Genomic DNA, 12,210 nt, shown 5'->3' on the forward strand with positions numbered 1-12,210 from the left:
AGTGTAATCTAGTCCATCAGTTTTCCAAGGATCCGGCATTCATGGAAGTCTTATTTAAGCTGACTCCTGTATATACAGAGTAAACATCATGAAATCCTCAGTGTATGCTAACAGGGCAAAAGGGGGCCTTGCATGTCTCAAAATGGATCACTGAGTATAAACAGTGTTAAGCAGGCCTGGGTAACAGTTACTTCGGCTAAGGAGGCACTGTCACGCAGAAGTGGCCAGACACGGCGCAGTCCTCCTAAATCACAACACAATTAGATTTTGTCAGAGGAAGTGACGCTCAGCAGTTGTTATCACAAGGTACAGGTTTATATGAAGCAGCGTTTGCCAAACAAAACCATTTCCATGGATCGGCCCGATAAGATCCTGGTCTGAATGTCAGGAAGTTCTCTAAGGCCTCATTGTTCTGGATCGCTTTGGTCAGTTATTGTTAATTCATCACTTACAGGCCGGAGTTACTTACTCAACAAACATACTTCTGATTTTAATAAGTTACAGCTTCAGGCTCATTATTTAGATTATGTTTTGCCCAAGCTCGCAGGTACATTTTCTGTATCAGACTTAAATCTGATCTGAGAACATTTTAAAACAACACTGACAACTGATTTCAGGCAATTTTCTGGACAAAGCTGCTGATCACTCTCTCACTCTTTTTCCAGGTTTGCATGCGTTTTAGACATAAAGCCTGTCTGCATATTCATCTAAACATGCATCCTAAAAAGCCTTCAGAGTATAATGAATAATATTTTCCCCATCACAGTGGACCAGGTGTCTGGTTTGATTCTTACATGTCAACAACACGTTGGCCGGTTTGAAATGAACCACATGCGGAGGAGGCTGTTTCTGAAGCTCATTTCTGAGACCAAACATTTCTGCCACTTACATAAAAGCAGAAGCCCATTTCCCATGAATGGAACTTAAAACAAAAATATAATCAAAGGTACATGCTTTGGATCACGGCTCTTGAAGGGCCTCCGGTGTTGATGACTCACTGTCTTGAAACTTCGGTGCAGTTCAAGTTCTGTCTCTCTTTCTGTAGAAATCAGTGCAGTTTATTTATTTACCGCTCCCGCCTGGGAGACTCTAAATGACAACCATTTTATTTCAACATCGCACAAGATCTAACCCTTTATCTCCCTTCTGCATGATCCTATCAAACAGATCCCACTTGTCTATGCATCAGCGGACACAGAGCCAGGTCTGGCCCAGGCTTAGTCTGTCTGGACCAAAGCTGAGGTCTGGAGGTTTAGCCCATCCTGGTTTCATGTTTCCCATCATCAGCTGCCTTGTGCAGGGACAAGACAGCTCTCTTCCCACTACAAAGACTCGCCCCAGCTGCTTCCACATCTGGGGCCACAGAGTGTTAACAGTATGTGTGTGTGAGAGTGAGTGAGTGAGTGCGCTAACAACAGTAACGTTTATACTCTGGGATCTTTGTCTAAGGATGCTGCTAAAATTTGGCAGCTTTGATTGATAGATGGATATTTCTGCTCATCTTTGTCCTCCTGTGAGGGTATTAATCATAGCTTCTCATCTCTTTGACTGTTTTTCTACTCCTTGCTACCACACGCAGGTCCCTGCTGTATCCTGAGAACTGCTACGGAGCCACTGCCCAATGTTAATTCACATGCTGCAACTTAGCCGTTCAGAGGTAGGAAATCCTTTCTCATTAGCAGACTGACCTGTTGAGAAAGTAATATCTGAGTAGGAACGCAGTCCTTGCTTTAGTGCAGATTGACTGTGGCTTCATTTTTACTGAAGTGTATGCAGAACAAACACAACTTCTTAGGTATTTATAGGTTTTTATTTTCAATGTACTTTTTTTTAACAAAAAATAATATATAGGCACACTTTACATATTAAAATAATGCTCTCCAAAAGAAATATGAACATCTCTACATTAACTATAAACACATTCAGAGAAATATTCTTTATATTTAATATGTTCAGGCACTGAACTTGCTCCTGCTGATCTTGTTAAGAGTCTGGGAACGTTATCATTGTTCTTGTTAATGGCAGTTCAGAGCACATAGTAAGCAACACAACCATGGGAATGGTTTTTACTCACACTGGGGTTTTAGTGATGAGAATAACAAGCCCATCTTTAAATAAGATGGTTAAAATATTATGGAATATAACTCAAATAAATGATGTGAAAGATGTGAAGTATGGGTCATGAACCAACTCACTCGGTCACCCTGTTATTCAATGAATACATTCTTCAAATTATTTTGGATTTTTCTGAAGAGTTGGGACATTAGTGCCAGTAACATAACTGAATCTTTTATTACAGATTATAACAGAAATATAAAAACAACGTATTTAATCATATAAATTAGGTGTATACTTTATGTAAGTAAACATATCGAGCTTAAATCACTTTTTATCACTCTTATGTACAATACATTATCTACTAATACGACAGTAAATCTGTACAAAATTGTGTAAAATATATAATGTATATTTAGTACAAAAAACTCTAGCAGCATAAGAGGATTATAAAATGTGAGCTCACACTGAAGATGGTGAGATTAGTTCAAATACACCTGAAAAAAAACTGCATTTTAGAATTTTTCAATCTAAAGAAAAACCCAGATATTGTGTGGATGCAGGCTATGTAAGGGCAGATGTTATAGATGGGTTCACGTTGTTTCCAAAACAGCACCAGCAACACATCCTGCCTATCGTACTCTGCAGTTCAACTGGTGAAAACCTGCAGCAGACAAGCTGATGATACACAAACATACAAAAATAGCCTCTAAAAGAGACAGATATTCCCTTTCAGACACTTGAAACTTTCAGAGGCATGTCAAACACAGACAGACACATCAGTAGCTTTATCAATAGAACACATGCACGCACACACACAAACACACGCAGCACATGGTTAGTCCAGGCATGACCTTGCACACACCACGGCTTTTTCTCTTTGTGGAAAGGATCACATCAAATTGAAGTTGACTGTTCAGATTTTTTTCTCTGTCGATCAGTGAAAGATTAGGGAAAAAAAAAAACAAAAAGACAGTCGGTTTGACAATCCAAGAGAAGACAAAATAGCTTAATCAATTCAAAGAAATTTGATATAAAATTTTTGTAACTACAGAAAACACAAACAGGCACATAACAATCCATGGAAACTGTCCATACGAGTCTTTTAGCATATGAGGAATTCCTGGTGAAAAGAACTGAAAAGTGTTCAGTGCAGCCCCTTTTCTGTGTCTTGGGCAAGTCTTTCTTTGATGGACCAGAGAAGAGAATAAGGAAAGGGACGAGCGTATTTGTGATTTGGTAGAATGGTTTAAATATTATGATGATGATGAAATTACAGTTGAAGAGGCTTTTGTTAAACCAGAGGGTCGTACTGTATTCAAATGTCCACTTGACTGAAGCGACAAAAATCCTTACAAAGCCGTGTTCTGACCTCCCTGTTCTCCCTGCAAAGGTGAAAAAAACAAAAAATGAAGAGCCACATTATTTCTAAGCTTGGGGTCAAGCTGGCAGAGGGTTGGTGGTTTGGGTTGGAGCATCACGCCCATATCTCAGGCATGAAGGGTCAATGTTATCTTCGGCAGGCATATGCATTAATGTTCTTGATGACATAAAAGCCTATGGTCATGGGAGGCATAGCTATCGTCCGTCCAGCCCTCAATGTCTTAGGCTTCAACTCCGGGAATGTGTCATTGTCCACCATGAGCAGCTTCTCCCCGTTCAGCTGGACATACCTGCAAAGTAAACAGGAAATGAAGACTGCAACATAAAACTGGTAGATGCAGAATACGTTTATACGTTTTTCACCTTATCACCAAAAGATCATTTCACCTTCAGTTTTCAAGGGTTATGATTCTGTCAGTTGTACACTCGGGGGTGCTGTTGTTACAAAATTGCAGTTTCACAGAGGTACAATCTGACTTTTTGAGTGGAACAGGCATCAGTAAAACTTAACCTCTCTCTCCACTAACAGTTAACTGCACTGAAATAGTAGATTTTAGAGACTTAAATATAATATAAATATTCTACTTCAGCAACAATCATCACTGTGACTCTTTGGGGTATGAGTTATAGAGCTACAGAAACTACTAAAACCATAAAGAATATTAAACAATAAGCTTTTCAAAGACAAATTGTTCAAAACATTATTTTGATGTACTTAATTTGACTTGTTGTTAAAAAAAAATACATTTGCCCAAGACTCACATTGTTGTAATATTGTTCAACAACAGCATTTCGCAGTTTAAAAGTAAAATAAGTTGGGTTCTTGCAATAAGATAAAAAAGCTTTACTTTACTTTACTAGCTATACAGTGCATAAGTGTGGCATAAGTAAAGCTGCTAACCTAAACCTGTTAAACCTCTCGGTAAATGCTCACATGCAGCTTTGTCCTGTTGGCAAAAGATGAAAAGCGATGAACAGTCTCTACTTTCTCTGCACAGAAGAATGAGCTGCCTCATGTTATCTAACAGAGGCTATTAATAGCTTCATTCATTGACTGTTTTTTTGACAGTATTTAGTAATAGCGCTACCTTAAAAGAACATTTAAAACAATATGAAATATTATTGATGAATAGCTATAACATTTCACACTTTCACAGATGGATTGTGGAAGACAATTATCACAAAACGAGTGAGCAATAAATAAGATTTAAAAAATCCATGATAAATGTATTTTGAAACTTCCTGTGTAACAGTCATCTTGAGTTTTACATTTTTTTAATTTAAAAATGCATTGTCTCTCTTTATCAATACAAGACATTATGTAAGTATATTAACTCTCAGTAATTGTGATGTGCAACATAATAAAATCAGGTTCCAAAGAGAAACTGGCTTATACTCTTACACACCTTTACCACATCTTTTCAACTTGCTGCTGTTAATAGTAACCATTTTTACTATTATAGTGTAATGTTCACAATAATATAGAGATTAATGCTAGTGGCCTGGACATTTTTACGTGAACCTCAAATTCAATAAAATATCTAATTATGTTATGAATCAAACTGAACAGTTAAAAGCTTTCCTTCAACATGCAAGGACCCCAATAAGCATTAAAGAGTCCCACTAGTCAGACAAATTTATAGACATCTGGTGTTGCTAAATTCTTCATAAAAGTCACCCTGCGCTGCCGGTGGTTAAAGCACTTAAGGCCTGAAAAAGGTCCGTCATTAGCTTGCTCTCCTATTAATTGCCTTGCAATCCTGTTCTAACACCTAAAACATCCTCCATCATTACGCTGTTATTGAAGGATCAGGCCTGAGCCTCAATTAAGGCCGTATGTGGGTATCGTATAACACACACACACACACACAGACACAGACACACACACACAGTCCTGGGTCATTAGGCTGTTATTCCAGGATTTCAGGCTTAAGTCTGAGTCAGAATAACAGGCCAGGAGCTTAAAGGAGAGAGAAAGAGGCTGAGAGCATAAACCTTTAATTTTAACGGACATTTTGAGGCGACACGATTTATGTTACCTTTTTACATACAGTGTTATATATCATAGTAAAACTGAATTCAGAGTTAAAACAGCATGAAAATAAAAGTAAATAAAAATGAACTGTTAAAACATCTGTTGTAGGCTATAAAAACAGTCTCAAACAAAACGGGCGTGAACACATTGTAACTCTTTGAAGGACTCGGGGCTCAGTCAATGTTTCCTTTCAAACTAAGTTTCAGTAAAGCGGTGCAATATATTATGACAATCGGAATACATTCACAGCCTTAATGGCTCTTCAGGAAAACGTTTTATTTCATTATTAGCTTTTATTTGTTGTAATATTTTTTATGAGTTTCTTGTTGTCAGTGTGATTTATACATCTTTATAAGTCCAACACACACTGTCGTTTTTTGCACGGCCCGTGTTTAACACCCTATTAGGGTCGGAAAAAATCAAATAATTGAAGACCCATAAAGTTGTTCATGAAATTTTCATTACCCCTGTTCTTCACCTCAAAGCCTATTCAGACCTTTACAAAAATAACTGCTTCAACTAAGGTTTCTATTATTAGATGAAAAATCTTAAGTGTTATTATTATTATTATTGTTTTATTTTTTTAATGCAAGCAGTGACTGGACTGGAAGACTTGTGTGGCTGTTCTGGCAACCTGGGTCTCTCACCAGTACATTTGTCTAGTTTGATCAGTGTGAACGAATGGAACAGGATACTCTATTAGAGGACCATATTGTCATATAGATAAAGAATTATACAGTGCCGTCGTATGTGTACATGCGTATGTGTAAGAGACAGAGATACTAACTTGGCTCTGAGTCCGTCAGCGCCGTAGGGTTGCAGCAGGTATTGATGGACAGTATTGTTCCGTAACGTCCCCGCCAACTTGATTTTCTTTCGCGACCGATGCAGGTTGATGATGTAGATTGTTATGGACCCTCTCACATAGTTATGACTGGCACCATAAAGAAAACGATGAAGAACATTACATTAATATTCTTTTACCTAGAAAGGACAATCAGGACACAACAGGAAAAAAGGCTCCCCTCCACATCTGTTAATAGGGCTTCATTATATATTACAGTGCCATGTTGAATAAAATTCTCTGTAATTAAAGATGACTACAAAGAGCAGCAAGTCTTTGATACAGTATTTCCATCACATACATATATTAATAGGATCAAACCAAAACTCCTTGATTTAATCTGGATCAAAAGGCTTGCAGAAAAATAATAAAGTAAGATAAAGCCTTCTCAAGACTGGAATTCCATTACACAGCAAGTTGTCCTTTGTCATAGCCTAAGACCATCATCTATATTTAGCATGAACCATAATAAACCACATTTCATTTCTGAAGCCTCTATCATCCATAAATAGGCTATCTGATACAAAAATCTGTTTCTCTTGTACAGAATCCAAACCAAAACCTGTCCCTGTACAGTGCAGGGTTTGATGAAGGGTGTGAACGCATCGGGCAACACTTCTTGAGTTACACGGACAACAGTGTTTGAGTCCCTTTCCTTAGAGCAAAGCACTGGGGACACAACTTGATAGGGATACTGGCCAGAGGTAAATAACTAAGTGGGACAGATAAGACAAACATGATAAAATCTAATAAGGGTCCAGATATGAGGACAAAGACAACACAGCTGTAGTGAATACCACATGTCAGCCTTGGTGTTCAGGGTCAGAGCTGTGCTAAACAGTCTGGCAGACATCTCTCCCAGTTACCACCCCCAAAATCTCATTTCTTTAAAGCAATCTTGGTTTCGGCTGGATGTTTATCTTTGTTCTTTTGGACACAGAGTGTCCCATTTATTTCATTAACCCTGTAAGACTGCCAATAATATACATTTACTGAAATAAAATAAGATAAGAGAAAATAATAAATAGAGTACTGTTGATGGGATCGCAGTGTGTCTGGTTCTGTGTTAAACTCTTTGAGGCTTGTTTCTGAGAAACGTGGGCTATGGCTTCAAGTGATAGATCAGATGGTTAGATGGAGGGAGAGATAATGACCTCTCAGGCCTTTTTCAAATGATGAGGCTCTCAGAGATCCAAACCAGGAACATAAACATGTGTTGATGCTGTTTGATGTCGGAGCGTCACTGGAAACTGAAAAAAATGCCATGCAAACCACAAAAAAGGGGTAAAAGGGCAGTGAAAGTCAAATATCTAATCTGTAAAGACTTTTCAAACCACGGACTGCCTGAGCACATTCAGTCTTTGCTGTCTTACACAGTACAGTCAAACCGCCATGACTACAATGGTTAGTCCACTTAAGGGCTGGCTGTGTAAAACCACAGAGTTGTAGAAATAATGGCAAGATGGACTGGATTTAAGAGGGGCTGTTTTAGTGCTTCACTGCCTGATCGAATGAGTCCAGGGCTGATTGGTATGCTGAGATAAGAGGGTCATCTTTTTACTAGCAAATTCACCATACACACCCGGTGGCTGAGTACACTTGTTGGAAACTATTTCAAGTATTTGCGTGCCGTTATGCAACTCCTGCCGGGCCATCGACCGTCTGTCTCTGAAGCGCTCCGCTGTTTTTCTAAGAGATGCTCCACCTGTAAACGAGCCCTGTCTAGAGTAAGGCCGTAAGTCTAGCCTGGTGCTGACAGCCACTGGCCTGGGTTAAATGATAACCTTGAACAGGCCATGGTGGCACTCTTTATCTCTTTGCAGGACAGACTGCCTTATTGTCCCTGCCCCTCCCCCTCCAATACCCCCCTCCAGCCAATCCGAGATAGGATAAAGGCCTCGCACACCTTTCAGCGGCTCTTTGACGGCGGGGAGACATAACCCACACACCTGACAAGTGATACCCGTTAAGTTTTATAGGCTCTGAGCTGTGAATGAACGGGTGTCTGCCGTCTGCTTATTTATGGGGAGCCGAATGGGACGGCGAGGGATTTTGTTCTTCTCCACCAGACACTGAGCCTCAGGTGTTTGCAGAAGGACACAGGGAGTAGAAAAAGTTAAAACCGCAGCAGTCTGTTTTCCATCTAAACCTTCAAGGACATTCCCCAAGCATTGTTACACATCGCTGAAAGGCTAAATGGATGTGTTCCGTCATCTGTCAGCCTCAAATGAAAAGAAATATCCACATCACAATATATGATATTAATATACACTCTGGCAGAGGTTAAATGCAGGTTACAAACTAATCCCGCTGTAGCACATACTTGTAGTAGCTGGTACAGTGGGCATAGATGCGTAGCTTATCTCGTATGACTCGTCCTGGCTGCGGCTTCCTCTGCAGTCCAGCCACCCGCACAGCTAAAACCCTTGGACCAACCAGACGCTTGAAGACCAGAGAGAACCAGTAATCCTAAAAGAGCAACACCACAACACACAGACGTACATTTGGTATCACTTTTATGACAGTCAGGAGTAATTTTATCATTAAAAGTCCACCATTCACCTGGTTGCTGTTTAAAGACACAATGCAAAAGCAGACAGGTGTGGAAAGGAAGTTTTAAAGCTCTGACATGACTGACAACAGGGAAGCAGATTAAAAGCATTACCAACTTCACTGTCTTAAATATAAGGGTAAATTTAACATAAGGATTTTTTACTGAAAGACACCCTTTATTACAGAAAAACTGAATCCTGGATTCCCCTGAAAGGAAATATTGCTTAAATCTCCATTTTGTTTATTCAGCTATGAAATGACCTGGTGATTGTAGAAACAGATAAAGTTTCGCAAACTGAGAGAATTAATAACATGCCAGCCCATCTGTGACTGGGTGAAAGAAGAGATAGACTCCACAAAAATGTTAAGTCCAAATATGTCAGCACTTTGACGCTCAACGTTTAGCTGCAGCTGATTGTGCCATGTAACATGTCACATTGTATCTAACAACCGCTGACTCGCTTAGAATTGACAGGTCTTAAATATGACATTTTTACAAAATATTATGCTTTATCACGAATTGCTGTTTTCTGTTATCATTGTTGAGTGGTCCACCATACTGTGTCTCACTCTATAGACTACACAGACCCAACACCTCTCCAAGAGACCCAGAACAACATGTGTTCCTCAGGAAGTTCCCATGCAATCCTGCATATGGCAACATTTAAGGGCTTCTTTTTTCCATGCAGGCTTTAACTTAATTTGCTGCCAAGGCATCGAAGAAGCACAGCACAGTATGGAACTGTATAGTGTTGGCCACAGGCAGAGGGATGGGTGGATGAATGTATGGCCAGATATGTGATCTATGATTAATACATAGTGTATAAAACACAGAACAGTTATGAGTTATGAGTTTTATTTGTGAAAGATGCCCGGAGTGATGCTATACTTTTGCTTTGCGTTTAAATTTCGAGACAGAGTAAACAAGAAACCATCAATAAATTGAAATCTGTTAAACTACAGCCGCAGGAACTGGTGGGACATAACGCTGAATTATTTTGGGAAATATCATCCGAGGTTCAAACTTCTCAGTGGTCTGACTGCCTGCCTGTTTTCCTGTCTAACTGCCTGGTATGTCTTCCTGTCTGTCTCACCCCCAAATCTCCTTCTCTGGATAGACAAACAGACAGAAATACAGACATCAACTGGCAGCACAACAATAAATTTGACATCCAATCGCAATATTATATAGACCACGAAATAGAGAGAAAGACAAGCAGGCACAAGCACACCAGTAACATGTCAAGGACTTTAGATGTAAAACCATACGCCAGAGACCAATCAAACCTCAGCTGCACAGTTGTGGGAGTAAGAGGACAATAACAAGGAGAATAACAATTAACCTTTAGTGTTTGGCTAAATGGAGCAAATGAGAGTCAGACTGCATGGCTGAGACCCTGTTAATCCCTAAGAAATCCAAAGATCAAAGTGTGAGGTTATGCTATTACACTGCATCCAACAGGAAGTTCAACATTTCAGTGTTTTTAATTTAACTACATCCATTAAGAAATTAAGAATCTTCAGCAAACTTTGATTGGGTTTCCCATAATATAATAAAAAGATGACAGCTGTTAAAAATGAACCAAAATTAGAAATAGGCAGAGTCATGACGGCTTGCAAGTCAGAGGGTTCAACATGGGGAGAAGGGGCTGTTAGAGAGTGCAGCCTACTGCCTCACCTCCCTGCTTTGCATCTGAGAAATAAATATTCGATCAGGAGGGACACAGCAAGCATGTAAACAAAAGAAAACAGGAAAAAAGGGGATAGTTGGGATACATGAGCAAGACAGAAAAAGGGAGTGGATAAGTGTCTGAAAAAGGTGAAGTGGAGTCATTTAGTGGACAGCAGTGGGGGGCTTTTACTGGATTCTACCAATGGGGGAGTCATCCTATAGGGGAAGGGGCCAAGTCATAAATTTCCCATGGAGAGGACAGGTTGGCCCTGTAGTCAATTCTCTCAGCAGGTAGGCTGGTGCAGCCTTTAGACATCCAGCCATGTTAAAAGCATTGTGATCCTAGCGGGAGACCATCATTCCCAGAAAAATAATGGAGACGAAGACGGGGAAAAAATGAAGCCATCTTGATTGTTTAATATCTCGTAGTTGGAGTGAGGCAGAGGAGAGGGCATGCCAGCTCGAGAAAACTAATAAAGGATTTAATGAAAAATTATTGTCAGATTTTGCAGAGGTGATTAGTTCATGAGCACAACAACATTAGTGGTTAAAGTGGTATTTTGGGATTTCCACTACTCATTCTAGCAGCTAAAGCAATAATAGAACACCCTTGAATAATAACAAATGTTCAATTCATGTCTTGATTCAATCATATTTCTCCTTCACTGTAGAATCAATGATTTACTGTGCATATCCACAATATAAGCCTCTCACCCCTGCTCTCCCCCAGCTTAATATAAACCATTTTTATGAACTTAACAAATCTTTTTTATGAACTTGGCTCGTGGCAGTGCTTTATCACTCCTTCACACTTTAAAAAAAATTCCCCAGCAAGTCCTTTTTAAAACGAAGTAAATCACCAAGGACTATCTCAGGTTCAACTTCGACTACAATAAAGGAATATTATGACCTCTGAATTTCAGATAATTAATACAGTGTTGAGGTCCTAGCTTGTTGTATTTCTGGTCACTGCATGTTCGGACCAAACCAAGGAAGAACTTGGGATTGGGTAGTTCCATTTCACACACTGTTGCAGGCTATTTTACTAACATGTCTGTGTATCAGCATCTCGGGTTGCAGATCTCTCACCGGCCGACTGTCCTGCACAGAGAAGCACACAGTTGTGATGGGGGTTGAGGGGAGCAGTGACACTGTCCTGAGCTACTGACAAAAGGCTAAGGTTACATGGCATTTCGCCCCCGCGTCTAACCACTCATCACCACTAAACGCCTTTCATCTAACCTAATAGCTCCCACGGGAAAGAGCGAGAGGTGCCATCGAGGCACTGGGTCTGCTACAGAAAAGGTCCAGAGCGTAACAGGACTGCTCGGGTCAGATCCTTGTTATTATGATGAAGAAGGGTGAATGTGAACAATGTGACGATATTAACCAACAGCCCTTCTAATCCTTGCTGATCTGAAACTGAGAGACTTACAGGTAAAGGGTTAAAGTGCTGGTCCACAAGGTGCGTGTATCCATAGTCAAAGAATGAGTGACGCAAGACAACATCAATCCCCTGCATAGCAGCCATACCCAGCGTGTTCACCCACCTGGAACACATGAACATCCACACAGAAAGAAAAGCATCAGAAATGCAACAGTAGGCGCTTTTGATTGTGATACATTTTAACAATAAAAGAGATAATGCTTTGGGAATACATTTTTTTT

At 39.8% G+C, this 12,210-nt stretch overlaps 1 protein-coding gene across 1 annotated transcript in view; it reads right to left on the reverse strand.

Moving 5' to 3' along the window:
* Nucleotides 1-3,565: 3,565 nt before the first annotated feature.
* hpse2 (heparanase 2) overlaps nt 3,566-12,210 on the reverse strand; it is a 53,811-nt gene continuing 45,166 nt past the window's right edge. The window contains exons 9-12 of the mRNA XM_041947902.1: nt 11,978-12,092; nt 8,641-8,786; nt 6,261-6,407; nt 3,566-3,728 (exon numbers count right to left, since the gene is read on the reverse strand). Of these exons, the coding sequence (XP_041803836.1) occupies nt 3,566-3,728; nt 6,261-6,407; nt 8,641-8,786; nt 11,978-12,092 (571 nt within the window). The remainder of the gene's footprint in view (nt 3,729-6,260; nt 6,408-8,640; nt 8,787-11,977; nt 12,093-12,210) is intronic.

This window comes from Chelmon rostratus, chromosome 11, assembly GCF_017976325.1.
Source record: "Chelmon rostratus isolate fCheRos1 chromosome 11, fCheRos1.pri, whole genome shotgun sequence".
Taxonomy (NCBI): Eukaryota; Metazoa; Chordata; class Actinopteri; order Chaetodontiformes; family Chaetodontidae; genus Chelmon; species Chelmon rostratus.